Raw genomic sequence first — 13,048 nt, 5'->3', positions numbered from 1 at the left:
GTTTATGATGTGTATAATGTGTCATGTGTATTTAATTCATGCAGTATAGTTTCTTACCTCTCTGCTGCTGATGCCAGGTTATTTCATCAATCGACACACTGAGAACAAGGAAATACATCTAACCCACAGTGTGCTTGGGGGTGGAGGGGAGGGAGGAGGAGGACAGTGAGAGAAGCGGTACATCTGAGGAAAACTGGATAATCCTGTTCCATGACGTATGAGTGGGCCTGTCACCCAGCCTGCTGATGATGCTGGGTAAGGTGAGGAGGCAGAAAGAAACAAGAGAGATTGTGACAAAATATCTCATCCCAGATGTTTCATTCATTGAACTTTCACTGGCATTTCTGTCTTGGCTCCAACTACTTTTAAAGTTTAAAACTACACAAGTATATGAATCACCAGATGATAATGTTTGTCAAATCTTTTCATTTTCTGGTTTTATCCAGTCCTGAAACTAGTACCGGGTCCCAGGAGCAGGTAGACCTAGGCCACATCTGTTGTTTAATTTGTTCGATGTCTCACATCTTTACAGCGTAGGCACAACACAGTTCGCTATTCATCGATCACATTTCAATTTATGTTTTTCCACAGTCCTGAAAGATGGGGCCTAAAAAAATAACTCAAAAAGCAAACTCTGTTCTTGCATTTTTGTTATTTTTGCTATTAGTATCTTTAAATTCAGATAGTGAGAAAGGCAGTGAGATTGTTCCAAATATATTCTAAAGCAGGCCCTGACATTTTCATCAACTTTGTTGTGGAACAATAAGTAAGGGATAATGCCCGACGAGGTGTACATTATCCCCTGATAATGGCCGATGCGGAGGCGTGAACCGTCCGACACGCAACGAGGAGGCTCCACCCCCCCCATATTCTGATGCCCGTTCACCTGGAGGTTGATATTGAATCTCAATGTATTTGCCAATTATGTTATTATCTGATGTAAATATTTTACAAAAGCAGACGTTGATTAATTATGTTCTTTTTTTTGTAGACTTTAGTTCAAAACAGTGTATGCCAAAATGTAAGTGGAACCAGGCGTACACACATGATGGAACATGTGTGTAAGTAGGTAACTGGTCATAATTGGTAGATAACCTCTGTCTCAAACCAAAAAACGCCAAAAGGAAATGTTTGCTGTCTGTAGTCTATATTCAGGTAGGCCGTCACTACAGCTGTTTAGAGGAGCTGGGCTGCATGTTTAGTGGAGCTTGTGTGCCTCTTCAGCATTGGATGCAAGGAGGCATCGTACTGCACATTACTGCGGTCACACCATAAAACAATGGATTTCAAAAATCAGTCATCTGTCATGACAACGTTTTTAAGACATCTACAAGGTAAAGACATAAAAATCGACTTACTTTCAATTCATGGATTACTGTGCTGATAAAAGGCTTGTGAACCAAAACATTGCAATTGCTGTAGATAACTTAAAAAACGTTGTTAATCATTAATAGTCTTAAAAGACTGTTTCCAAAATGTACCGAAAGCCCAGATTTAAGAAGAAGTTACCTTTAAGAAGTTACATTTGTCATGAAGGTATATTGAACAACAGCAGAATTTAACAAGTGTGATACATTGCAGCAAACAATATAGTCTAACAATAGAACGTGGCTTTTTAAGATTTTTGCAATATTTTTTTCATATTTTATTTGTCTGGAATGGTGGATGGTCAGATCAGAAGGGTTGAATGTAGGCTATGCAGTTGGAAGGTGCGCCAAGGTTGCTACTGATGCCCCTCCTGGAGGGGCAAAATACTAAAAGGATATAATATGATGAATATTTTGTTAATGAGCTGCTAAAATAAAGGTTTAGAAAGGGAGAACTTTGTTGCATACCATTCTTCAAAGGCACATTAACATACGTGAGCAACGCAGTTTTATGCAGTAGCCTACAACTACATTTCCCATGAAAGACGTACTGGAGCCACGGTAGTGATACGTCAGATTCAGCGCGCCAAATCTGAGCATTTCTGGTGTCAACAACCAGAACAACACACCGGGTAAGAAAGACTGTCTGTTTTACTGGGGGCTTGAAATACATTTACACAACAGTCAAGGAAAATGTGTTTGCATCTAACACAACTAAACTAAAAGCTCACGATCAATTTCTTCCTCAAACTCTTCCGTAACTACCTAGCCTAGGTATGTCTAAGCACAGACACAAGATAGTATTGTAGTTAACGCTAGCTAGTTAGGTCACTTGTTAGCATGCTAGCAAGATGTGAAGCTACTATTTCCACGTAAGTGACTGACACAAGTATACGCTAGTTTGATAGTTAGCTGGCTATTGTTGTGGCAGATTTGTCACTTCACTGTACATCGTTATCACAGATTCATGTTCCCTCGTGTTTTACACTGGCGTTTTAAACTTTAAGATACAACACAGAAACAGCCATGGACCTCAGCGACTATGAGGCAGATAACTCGGTCAGCTGTCGCCTGGCCTCGGCCATACCTGACGTGTGTAAGACAGAAGACTGCTGCCTGGGCATCGATGAAGCGGGCAGGGGTCCAGTGTTGGGTAAGATCACACTATCTGCCGTTGTTTGATAGTGATGAGTCACTTTCTGGTCAATGCACTGAACACCCATGTTGTTGTTGATCTAGGCCCCATGGTCTACGGCATCTGCTTCTGCCCAGTCTCCAAGAAGGAGGACCTGAAGGACTTGAAAGTAGCCGGTTAGTGTTTCCTGACCACTAAAGGACTCATTCTAATGATGTCAACAATGTGCTTATGTTGACATTTGTGTGTGTGCCTCTCTCCCCTAGACTCGAAGACGTTGACAGAAGCAGAGAGAGAGCACCTCTTCAGTAAGGTGGACGAGGCCAAAAGCTTCGTGGGCTGGGCTCTACAAATCCTCTCAGCCAACACAATTTCCAACAGCATGCTGCAGAGGTAGTCTCTCCTCTCTCTCTCTCTCTCTCTCTCTCTCTCTCTCTCTCTCTCTCTCTCTCTCTCTCTCTCTCTCTCGATCTGTCATAAGCAAATTTACTTCTGACATGCCATGTTTCCACAGGGCAAAATACAACTTGAATGCTCTTTCGCACGATGCGGCCATTGGTCTTGTCCAGTTTGCCCTGGACAACGGCGTGCAGCTCAAAGAGGTGTGATACCAACTATTTCCCGTGGCCAGGCCCAAGGCCCTGCGTGGCAAACCGCCACATGCAAACACTCTCTCTGCACATTTACTTTCTGAGCACACCGCTCCATTGTCTGTTCCCTTGCTCGCCCCTTGCGTTCGTCTACTTCCTGTGCTCGTCCCTTTCATCGTCTTCTCGTCCGTCTGACCCTCTCGTCCTGTGCCCCCCCCCCCCCCCCCCAGGTGTTTGTGGACACGGTGGGCCCCGCGGAGAAGTACCAGGACAAGCTGTCCCAGCGCTTCCCCGGGGTGGAGGTGACCGTGCGCCCCAAGGCCGACTCTCTCTTCCCCATCGTTAGCGCAGCCAGCATCTGCGCCAAGGTCAGAGGTCGGCGCGCACGCGTGTACTTGAGTGTGTGCGGGTTTGGGGGTCGGTGTGTGTGTATTTGAACGTGTGTGTGTGTGTCCTGTCTCATTGGTCCACCCTCACACCCCTCGTGACGGGTTTGAAGACCTGTTTCCATGACGTGGTGGAAGGCTGAAGCTGTGTGTGTGGTGTGCAGGTGGCCAGGGACCATGCTGTGAAGGACTGGAACTTCTCCGAAGACCTGGGGGACGTAGACACCGACTACGGCTCTGGCTACCCCGGTGGTACGTATATTACATTTAGACATTAAATGTAGTCATTTAGCAGACGCTCTTATCCAGAGCGACTTACATTAAATACAGGGACATCCTCCCCCCCGAGGCAAGTAGGGTGTAGTGCCTTGCCCAAGGACACAGCGTCATTTTGTACGGCTGGGAATCGAATCGGCAACCTTCGGATTAATAGCCTGATTCCCTAACCGCTCAGCCTTCTGACCCCCTATATGCAGGGCATTACACACACACACACAAACGTTATTGTTTAGGCTACTCATTCTTCTGTCTCATCTGCAATCTTATAAATGAATAATAATATATATAAAAAAGATCAAAAGCTTTAAATGATCTTAAGTGATCGCACACAGTTGTACGCTCTTGAATTCCAAGTTCTTCTGTATACCGACTGTGTACAATGTTGTTGGTGTGTGTGTGTGTGTGTGTGTGTGGCTCAGATCCTAAGACCAAGGCGTGGATGTTGAAGTACCTGGACCCCGTGTTCGGTTACCCCCAGTTTGTCAGGTTCAGCTGGAGCACCGCCCAGACCCTGCTGGACAGCAAGGCCGTCCCTGTCCACTGGTGAGGGAACAATAAAGATTTGCTCGTTTGAATGGAGCTCAAGGGAAAAGGTGGATGTGTGGATACGGTAGTCGGGGAAAACTGGGAGTTTTCTTTTGGGTTAGTCACAGTAGGAGTTAGTAGAATTTAAATATCATTTCAATGTTGCTAGTTGAAAGGAGGATTCAGAGTGAATATTGAGAAAGGAGAGTGTAGATTCACAACGTCTGTGTGTCCTCAGGGACGATGACGAGGAGGATGGGGAGAAGGCGGCGGCCCGTAAGAACAACACCTCCATGCTGTCGTACTTCAGCAGCGCCAAGACGGAAGACTCGGCCCACCAGGTCCACCGCTTCTTCACTGAGAGGAGGTTACACAGCCTGGACACACTCTGAGACTCACATAGACTGACACACACACACATACACACACACATACCACACACACAAAAGATGGACTTTTTGCTGTGCAGTAGGCAACATATCCTTACACGAGAGGAGTAAGGACTTGTATTACTTTGTTGTTGTCTTTTTTTTATGCAAGAGAAACATTAAAATGTTTGTATTTCTTATGACATTTGTGGTTGTTGTGTTAAAACAGCATGCAGGGTAAAACTGTTGTTTTTAAAGATTTTATTGTGCGTCAACACTGCTGATGTGCCCAACTTTGCCACAAACCAACATCGCCCTCCAGTGGTGACAAGTCAGAACATACACAAATGTGTACAATTAGGTATACTGTACACTTCCAGCACTGTCATAGCCTGCAACTTTGTTAAAAACTTTGTTTAAGCCACACATTCACCTTCAGGCACTGAAATAGCACTTTGCGCTTGCATTGTACAATCACTTTGAAGGCAGTTCAGACAAAAATGTTCAGTGACACAATTGTCTTACCGCCCAACTCTTTGTCAGTTTGACGCCAGGAATTGTGTTTTCCCCCAGATTACAAGGTAAATTAGTCCAAGTTCTTATGAGCTAAAGTATGATTAGACAATTGTCTTCCCTGAGTAATAAATGCAAATTAAACACATTTTCATATTTACAAAAACACAAGTTGGACAGCCTACTCTTCATTAATGGGATACATTATTATAACACATTTGGCATTGCATCAGTCGAACAGCGGCTCGCCGTCTTGGTAACTATTGCGTTGACATGGCAACCCAGCTCCCCTCAGACTGATGTGTTGAAAGAGTCTTTCTGCGGTGAGGTGTCGACAGAGACAAGCCTGCCCGAGTCTTTCCTGAGTCCCTCCACACATCCCCAGCAGGCTCCTCTCCCTGTCACACTCCAGCGGAAACACGGGGACGTGGTTTGTGAAGACGAATACAAGAAAAGAATATAATAAAAAAAATATGCAGCCACCCCCTGTAGGGCCCAAGGCAAATCCATGTGTGGACGTTGGCTAGCTGTGATTGTGCTTATTCCTGGATTCTTGTATCTTCTTGCCCCAGTTCATCGCCAGGGTGGACAAGGCGAACGACGACAGGATGACGATGGAGCTCCCCACGAACCCGGACGAGGCCCCTCGACGGCCCGCTCGCATGACCCTCCGACGGTGGCGGTCTCCCCCGGCGCCTGTGGCCGTCGCGGTCTGGTTGATGGGCTTCATGGGTCTGGGCTCGGAGGCTTGGGCGTCCAGGAGGTCGGAGACGAGATCCTCTTATCCGGCTTTGGGCGCTCACCGTCTGGGGAGGAAGGATGGTTGTTCTGGAAGTCTCGGATGAGTTCACCGTCGTGTCACCTTCTGCTCTCCCAATCTGCTCGCTCTCCGTTTCCGAATCTTGAGCCCTCGCCCCGGCCTTTTATAACCTCCTGCCTCGTCTCGTCAAATCCCTGTAATAGCCGTCTTCCCGACTGCGTCAATGGGGATTGTAAATAGACCATGGGCCATGACTAGTGAGGGCTAAGCTGGGATCTTCTTCCGTCAATGACACCCGGCTGTTAATTCCATTAGAACATCCCCTACTCTTGCCACTGCCAAAGAACAGATGAATGGAGAGATGAGGGGATAGGCAAACAGGAGGTCCAAACACTAGTGTGTAAGCACAGGCCTGGCCAGAGTAAACAGAGGAAGACGCAGTGTGCTCACGAGGTGTCTGTTTGGGCTACATAACACTGGTCACGTGGAAGGTCGTGGGAGATAGGTTCAGTTTCAAGGTCACGTTGCTCGTTGACCAGTAGAAATGTAAGAAACTAGCAGGAGTTCACTGCAGACAGTGAAATGTAACATAAAACACACAAGGTCCAAGAGACTTCCTGTTATTGCTACGGCATTTAAAGTAGCCTACCATAGGCCAATAAGCAAGCCTGCAATTGTAGGTTTTGCGGTTCGGGTGCACTGGGGTTAGTGGGACTGTAACTAGAATTTATCAACTCGAATCACTCCAAGGATGTTCCTACTACAGACCACAACATTGGCGATTTTAGACTCAATCTTCTCAGCACCCCTAAAAATAATAATAATAAAAAATATATATATTATTGTTTGTTATCATTTGATGCTGGTAGTTCATGAAAAAAGGGGACATCCTTAGTTTTTTCATTAATTTAATATTTTGCATAATTACACATGAATTTATCGTTATCCAGTGAAATAAGGGATTTATTAACAAGGGGGTTTAGCACTTTTGCAAGGCAATGTATTCATGTCACATTCTCATTGGGGGCTGAGCACCCCTTAAGGTCTGATCCTAGAATTCCCCCTGAACCACAATAGATATAGAGCTAGGCCTAAAAAAAATTGGGAACGCTGCCAGCAAGCATGTCCTCCAAAAGGTTGTCGATTTATCCGCTGCGTTTTCAGCACCGCGGACAGCGTCTACTTGCTAAGAATAGCGCAGTGACCTAGGCAAGAACGGGTCAACGAGACCCTAATCCCCGTGGCACGCGGTAGATTTCCAAAGAATGGCATAGTCCTTAGCGTTTCACACGCTCTAAGTTGCAATCGTAAAATTGCCCATAGCCTTTCAGTGGAACACTGAATTTTCAGAAAATGAATGGCCTGCTGCTGCTTGCTAATTTCCATTTCCTATTTGTTTATTAGCCTCCTCAGCACGTTCTAGTTAGACCACTAACATACGGTGCAGTTCCAAGTTTGAAGGCAATTCAAGCTTTGGTAAGAGTTGGATAACAGGATAACCTTTAATTGTTCATCCAATTCATTCTTGATTACAGCAGCACAAGTCAAGACATGTCGGGGCAGATAAAGAAAGGCTTTATGACAGATCCAGTTAAATGTGAGACGTTTCTTGGATTTCATTACACAAATTAGATTGTCTTAATCAGCGATTTTTCCTTTGTATTGCATTTTCAGGATTGCTTTTGTCAAACGGCATGGGTATGTTTTGTTTTTATTGATTTGGGACATAACCACAGTGCATATTTTATGTTCATCACTCAAGAGCACAAAGGCCTAGTGACAGGCAAGTTTCAAGAAGAACAAATCACGCCCCTCTACACAAGCCAAAAGGCTCAGTTGTTACTCATCCCAGCAACAGCCTAATTAACGTTCAACCTATTTCTATATGTGTCGTGCATGGGAGTCAAATTAGTCAACCTTTGCTGGCCCTCTCCGAAGCTCTGAAATACTTGTTATCCTCATCCTCAAGATGGTCTCAGTTGTAGTGTAGTAAGAGCATGTCACCACTGGGTGTCGCTTTGTGTGCCAAAATCTAAATCTATGCAAGCGATTGTAATCACAGCTGTGAGGAGTGGCCTACTGTTAGACTTGTGCCGGTGTTGTACCGAAATCGGCGACCTTTCAAAAACTGTGAGAAGGGGTCGCTGTTTGAATCAAATCAAATGTATTTGTATATAGCCCTTTTTACAGGCAAGCATGTCACAGAGGGCTTCACATACGCCCATAGAACTGCCCCTCAACCAACCTAAACCCTCAAGGAAGACAAGGAAAATCTCCCAGAAAAACTCCCATTGAATGGGAATGGCTTGCCATACTGTTCAGCAAATGTTCAAGCCCCAACCCTTACCTTAACATTGGCAAGCCATTAGAACAGCGACAGTAATGTATTTTAGTCTGCCGTTGTGGTTGGCCTCATGCAAATCTGTTTTAGAGAGCAGCGTTTCTGGAATGGAATTACGTAGGTGAGAGTGTGCGACAATAACTGGGACTCGTATGCCATATGTCCTTACTAATTAAAGTGGGGAAAGGAGAAGAGATGAGGCTCTCTTCAGACAATGAAGATGCACAGTATTCCTTTTGAACTCCTTCCCACTCTCTGTCCTCCCTCGTTAGCCTCAGTGAGGATGGCAGATCCCCCTCTGGGATTTGTAGTCTTGTGGTGTTCTACCACGGCTTTTAGCAGTGCTGTAGTCTGTGACCCACTTCCACACCACTACAGGGATGAGAAGCAGGGGGATGAGTAAGACAGGAAGGTAAAGGAGAAGGAGCAAGTGAGGGGGTAAGGGAAGCAGAAAAAGAAAGAAGGGTGTGTGTGTGTGTGTGTGTACTTGCGTAACGCTGAAATCACAGTACAATGCAATACACACTACACAATATAGGGAACACAAATAAAGGACATGTTAGCCCCTTACTGCCAAAACCCAGTGACACACATCTCCAGCTCAGATGACAAGATATAGTCGTGCCCTTAGGAAGCACCCGATGTTTTGTGTTTCTTGCCAGTGTTGTGCGCCCTCCCTGACACACTCATTATCTCTCTTTCTCTCTCTCTCTCTCTCTCTCTCTCTCTCTCTCTCTCTCTCTCTCTCTCTCTCTGTCTCTCTCTCTCTCTCTCTCTCTCTCACACACACACACACACACAGAGTTACACTGCCCAGGGGAAGGCAGCTGCCGCCGATGAAATAATGATGGCTGACGTGGCTCTCTTGTGAGTCTGTCTGAGATGGACTTTCGGAGAAGAACTCTTGTTGATGGAAGTGGGATGGCAAAAACACTCTGAATATTCCAAGGGCATGGCAAGCTGTCAAGCTTATTGGCTCGGGACACTCAAAATGACGTCACCTCCCTCGATACATGATTTAGGGAATTACATCATCCTTTAACTCCAAACTGTTTGCATGGGCAACCACTCTCGTTTTCACTTGATCAAACTCAGTGATGTTTTCCTCGGCATGCGAACAGCTCCCTTGAACAATAAAAGATGTAAAATGGATGTCCTTCCATTTATAATTGAACTGAAACAGTGTTGGCTACATGTGCTGGAGGAATTGGATAGGCTTGCATGGGTTGTTTTCCAGAACATTCTTCCTCTTTCTTGGTGTTTGGTGACAGCCTTTTGTAATGTGATTCTTTTCGGGCCCACATACAGCACAAAACAGTTCATGATGTCAACACGACATCTCTGATTAAGCTGCGTGGGCGAGATAAAGAGAGAGAGACAACAAATATATTAGGAAGAAAACAAGAAGAAACAAAGAAAGAGTGAAGAAGACAGAGAACAGAGAGTTAGAGTCAAGGAGTGGTGTAGTGGTGGGGGGGGGCAGAACAAGCCAGAGAGAGAAGGGGGAAGAACAGAAAAGGAAATAGAGAGAACCAGACACATAAAGACTTGGCTGTGTGTGGGAAGTCCCCAGCCAACCAATCTGTCAGAAGTAAATCCCTATGTGAGGCAGACTAAGCCTGCCAGACCGACCTGCACTGAGAGAAAGAGACCATCAAGGCAATGATGCTAAAAGCCACTAACTCCCTCACTGTCTCTGTCTCTCTGCCGTATAAACTTGGATGTGGACCAGCCGCCCTCTTACTGTGTGTGTGTGTGTGTGTGGGTGTGTGGGTGTGGGCAGGCACAGGAGATATGTGCATCTTTTGCCTGACAATGTTTAACAATGGAACGTTCTCCTAACAACCCATTGGGTGAAAATGATAGACTTTGGCCTGTCACCCCCCATACCCACCCCTACGCTCTGTGTGGAACTGGAACATCCTCATTCAATACGAAAACAATGCAGAAGAATACTCAACAGCAGCCCATAGTTTATAGTTAATGTTTCACAGCAACCTATTCTCCTTCTTTGGTATACTGTGGTGCTACGTGGAACTGTATTCATTAAACGAGGAAAGAGAGAGAGATGACAGGAGGGGCAGATGAAATGCTGTGAAATGTTCCCTTGAAACCCAGAACGTGACAGGTGTTAATGAAGCTGTATACTAACCTATTCATGTGGGCTACAAATCATTCCAGCGCATGGTTACATTCACAACATGTAATGTGATATAGTGGAAACTATATACTGCATCAGATGTCTGGCTATATGTCATTGAAATACTAGTATGAAATCACAACATAAATGCACATAGCCTGTCATAGCCTACGTGTGGCCCTATACTACTGACAATTTCGACGATTTTCCTTTTTCGATCATCCAATTAATCAAGCACTATGCGAAATACAAAACACTGAAAACGATGTGTAGTCAAGGGGAAACGTGGACGCTCAGGGGTTAATCATCATATCGTTTTGTTTAGTAGGAAGTCGAAGGTATAGGAGGGACTGAGGAGGTAGTCTAAACAGCTCTTTCATCGAGGTAAACATCAAGACGTCGATGGTGGTACATTGCAGGAGTGACACTGGACAAATCCATATGGCAACTACAACCAACGGTAACTGGGGATTAAACGAAAAGGCGAACAAAACATACCGCGTATGGTACACCAAATTTGCTGCCTTGTCCGTAAGAGAAATCGCATCATACAGATGTCAAAAATTATGTAGGCTATCGCATTCCGCATTCGCGTAAAAGATGTTTACACACAGAGCAGTATTCAAACCCTAAGGTGGATTTCCATTCATCCATAGGTAGACTTGTCTTTTACTTCTGGCGCGTGCCATAATTGTGTTGGTTGGACAATGCTAGCTATAACAGTGTCAACATCGGGGCTCGCTAGAAACGAATGAAATATTGCTTTGACAATCTAGCACCGGATGAATTACGGTAGGCTATACGAAACCAGATAATAGGCTATACGAGAATGTACAACGAATGCCGTTGAATTTGCAAGAGATTTTGGAAGCAGACATAGGGCCTAATCATGGTGTTGTTATTTGGGTTTGGTTTAAATCCCAGTCTGTGGAGTTAATGGACAATGCATCAAGAGAGGACAATTAAACAGCTAAACAAATGGAGGAGCTGACAGCATGTACCTTAACACAGAATAGCCTTTAAGCAATTGCAGCTGTTGAGCAAAAAAAAAGAAGAGTTTTTAATGAATTTAAACAGACTGTTAATGTGTGCATAACTGTTTCTTCTGAGTTCGACTTTCTCGGTATCATAAATTCAGAACACGCCGATGCCCTCGGGCTCTTCACTCTTGCTTATTCAGCAGTTCTCAGAACAGTAGCCTAATCTAGGCTTCTACAGTGTGTCAGTCGGGCGGAATGGCTTTTGGCTTGAGTTAAGCAATAAGTCAGAGCAGAGGGGCTGTACCGCTCCGAATCTCCACGGCGCCGTTTCACTGAAGCCACGAGAGTGCCGGTGTTCATAGCACCGTGCCGCAGAGCCTCGCGGGGACGCCCATGCCGGGTCACCTAGAAATCACAGGGCCTCAAGACCCGCCAAAGGTGACACCCCAGCGAGCGCCCCAGCTGTGAGAACTTCTCGCCATGGACGACTCAGGAATAATTCGACGACGGAGACTGCAGGTGAGAAATTCCCTACAAACACTCTAATTCAAAATATTTTTTTTAGCAAATGCCAGAAATCAGTTTATACAATAGCGAGCATAATCTAATGATAATAGACTATATATCCTGTACTGCGTTGAAATATTCAAATTCTATGAAATGACCCTGGCATTGATTTAGCTGCAATTTCCTGTCTAGACCACTAAGCCGAAGAAACTAATGACATATCCTATAACAATTTGCATGACCCTGTAGCCTATTGGCCACCTTCTTAGATGACAGGGGCTGGTAAAAGATCATTAAATATGTCACGACAGGAAATCATATCCTCAAATGTAAAAAACTACGATTTCCAATCAGTTTATTCAGTATGAAACTTCCAACTTCACTGGCGGAGGGGCAATATCCTAGCTCTTTTATAGACAGCTAAACCCTCAGAATTTATGTTACAATCTCATAGTATGCAGCTGCAAGCAAACAAGCTAGGCAGTGTAAGAGGTATCAGTTTGTCCAGGCCAATGTATCGACCAGGTGTGCTGTGTACACATTCATGAATCACTGTTATGTGGGATTGTAACTCACAGGAAGAAACACGCATCATTTGAAGGGCTGCTGATAAAAGGGTATTCATAAGAGGCACGTTGTAACAACGTTACAACAACGTTACAACGTAACTAAGTTGTACGCAGTTATAACATCACTCAATGGACGGTTAAGGGACGCTAGCAAATTAGCTTTGCATTTTTTGGTCGTCATGGATGTAACTGTCAAACAAATGACTTTGACAGACTAAGGCAGCCTAGTATTATTCATGTGGCGGCAGCAGTGTCTAATTGTACAGTTAAAGCCAAACCCTATTTGACTGACTGCTTTGCAGAGTGTGTTAAATCGTTTTAGTTTTACAACATTCTGTATCCTCTGACATATAATAAAAAAGTGGAATATGGAAGTAAAATCATAATGCAGGCACACACATGACAGAAACTAACACGAGCGCATAGAAAGTTGAGAAATACTCAACCAGCCCCTGGGCTGGAGCAAAAATGTGTTTCTGCTGCACAGTGTGTGTGCGTTTATGCATGATACATGTGTCTATAATGCGCATGTTTGCATGCTGGTGAGCTCATGTGTTTGCATACTTTGTGTTTTCCTGCACATGTGCC

The 13,048-nt window shown here is 44.8% G+C and overlaps 2 protein-coding genes across 4 annotated transcripts in view; both read left to right on the top strand.

Annotated features, from left to right (window-relative positions):
- The first annotated feature begins 1,887 nt into the window (after nucleotides 1-1,887).
- On the top strand, nucleotides 1,888-4,850 carry rnaseh2a (ribonuclease H2, subunit A). 3 transcript variants are annotated; one of them, XM_084685054.1, is made up of 9 exons: nucleotides 1,888-1,999; nucleotides 2,375-2,520; nucleotides 2,607-2,678; nucleotides 2,769-2,895; nucleotides 3,017-3,104; nucleotides 3,323-3,460; nucleotides 3,643-3,730; nucleotides 4,177-4,300; nucleotides 4,521-4,850. In XM_084685054.1, exons 2-9 carry the CDS (start codon nucleotides 2,394-2,396, stop codon nucleotides 4,672-4,674), a joined length of 918 nt encoding a protein of 305 aa, XP_084541180.1. In that variant the 5' UTR covers nucleotides 1,888-1,999; nucleotides 2,375-2,393; the 3' UTR covers nucleotides 4,675-4,850. The 3 variants fall into 3 exon arrangements, with proteins under 3 accessions (XP_084541180.1, XP_084541181.1, XP_084541179.1); XM_084685055.1 differs by lacking the exon at nucleotides 1,888-1,999 and adding an exon at nucleotides 2,006-2,141; XM_084685053.1 differs by lacking the exon at nucleotides 1,888-1,999 and adding an exon at nucleotides 2,217-2,239.
- Nucleotides 4,851-4,880: 30 nt separating this feature from the next.
- Nucleotides 4,881-13,048, top strand: part of mast1a (microtubule associated serine/threonine kinase 1a) — a 56,731-nt gene continuing 48,563 nt past the window's right edge. Inside the window, exons 1-3 of the mRNA XM_084685965.1 lie at nucleotides 4,881-4,887; nucleotides 5,224-5,231; nucleotides 5,736-5,926. Coding sequence (XP_084542091.1) covers nucleotides 4,881-4,887; nucleotides 5,224-5,231; nucleotides 5,736-5,926 — 206 coding nt within the window. The remainder of the gene's footprint in view (nucleotides 4,888-5,223; nucleotides 5,232-5,735; nucleotides 5,927-13,048) is intronic.

Source organism: Hypomesus nipponensis, chromosome 21, assembly GCF_054491055.1.
Source record: "Hypomesus nipponensis isolate SF chromosome 21, ASM5449105v1, whole genome shotgun sequence".
Classification (NCBI taxonomy): domain Eukaryota; kingdom Metazoa; phylum Chordata; class Actinopteri; order Osmeriformes; family Osmeridae; genus Hypomesus; species Hypomesus nipponensis.
This window is presented reverse-complemented; position numbering and strand designations above follow the sequence as displayed.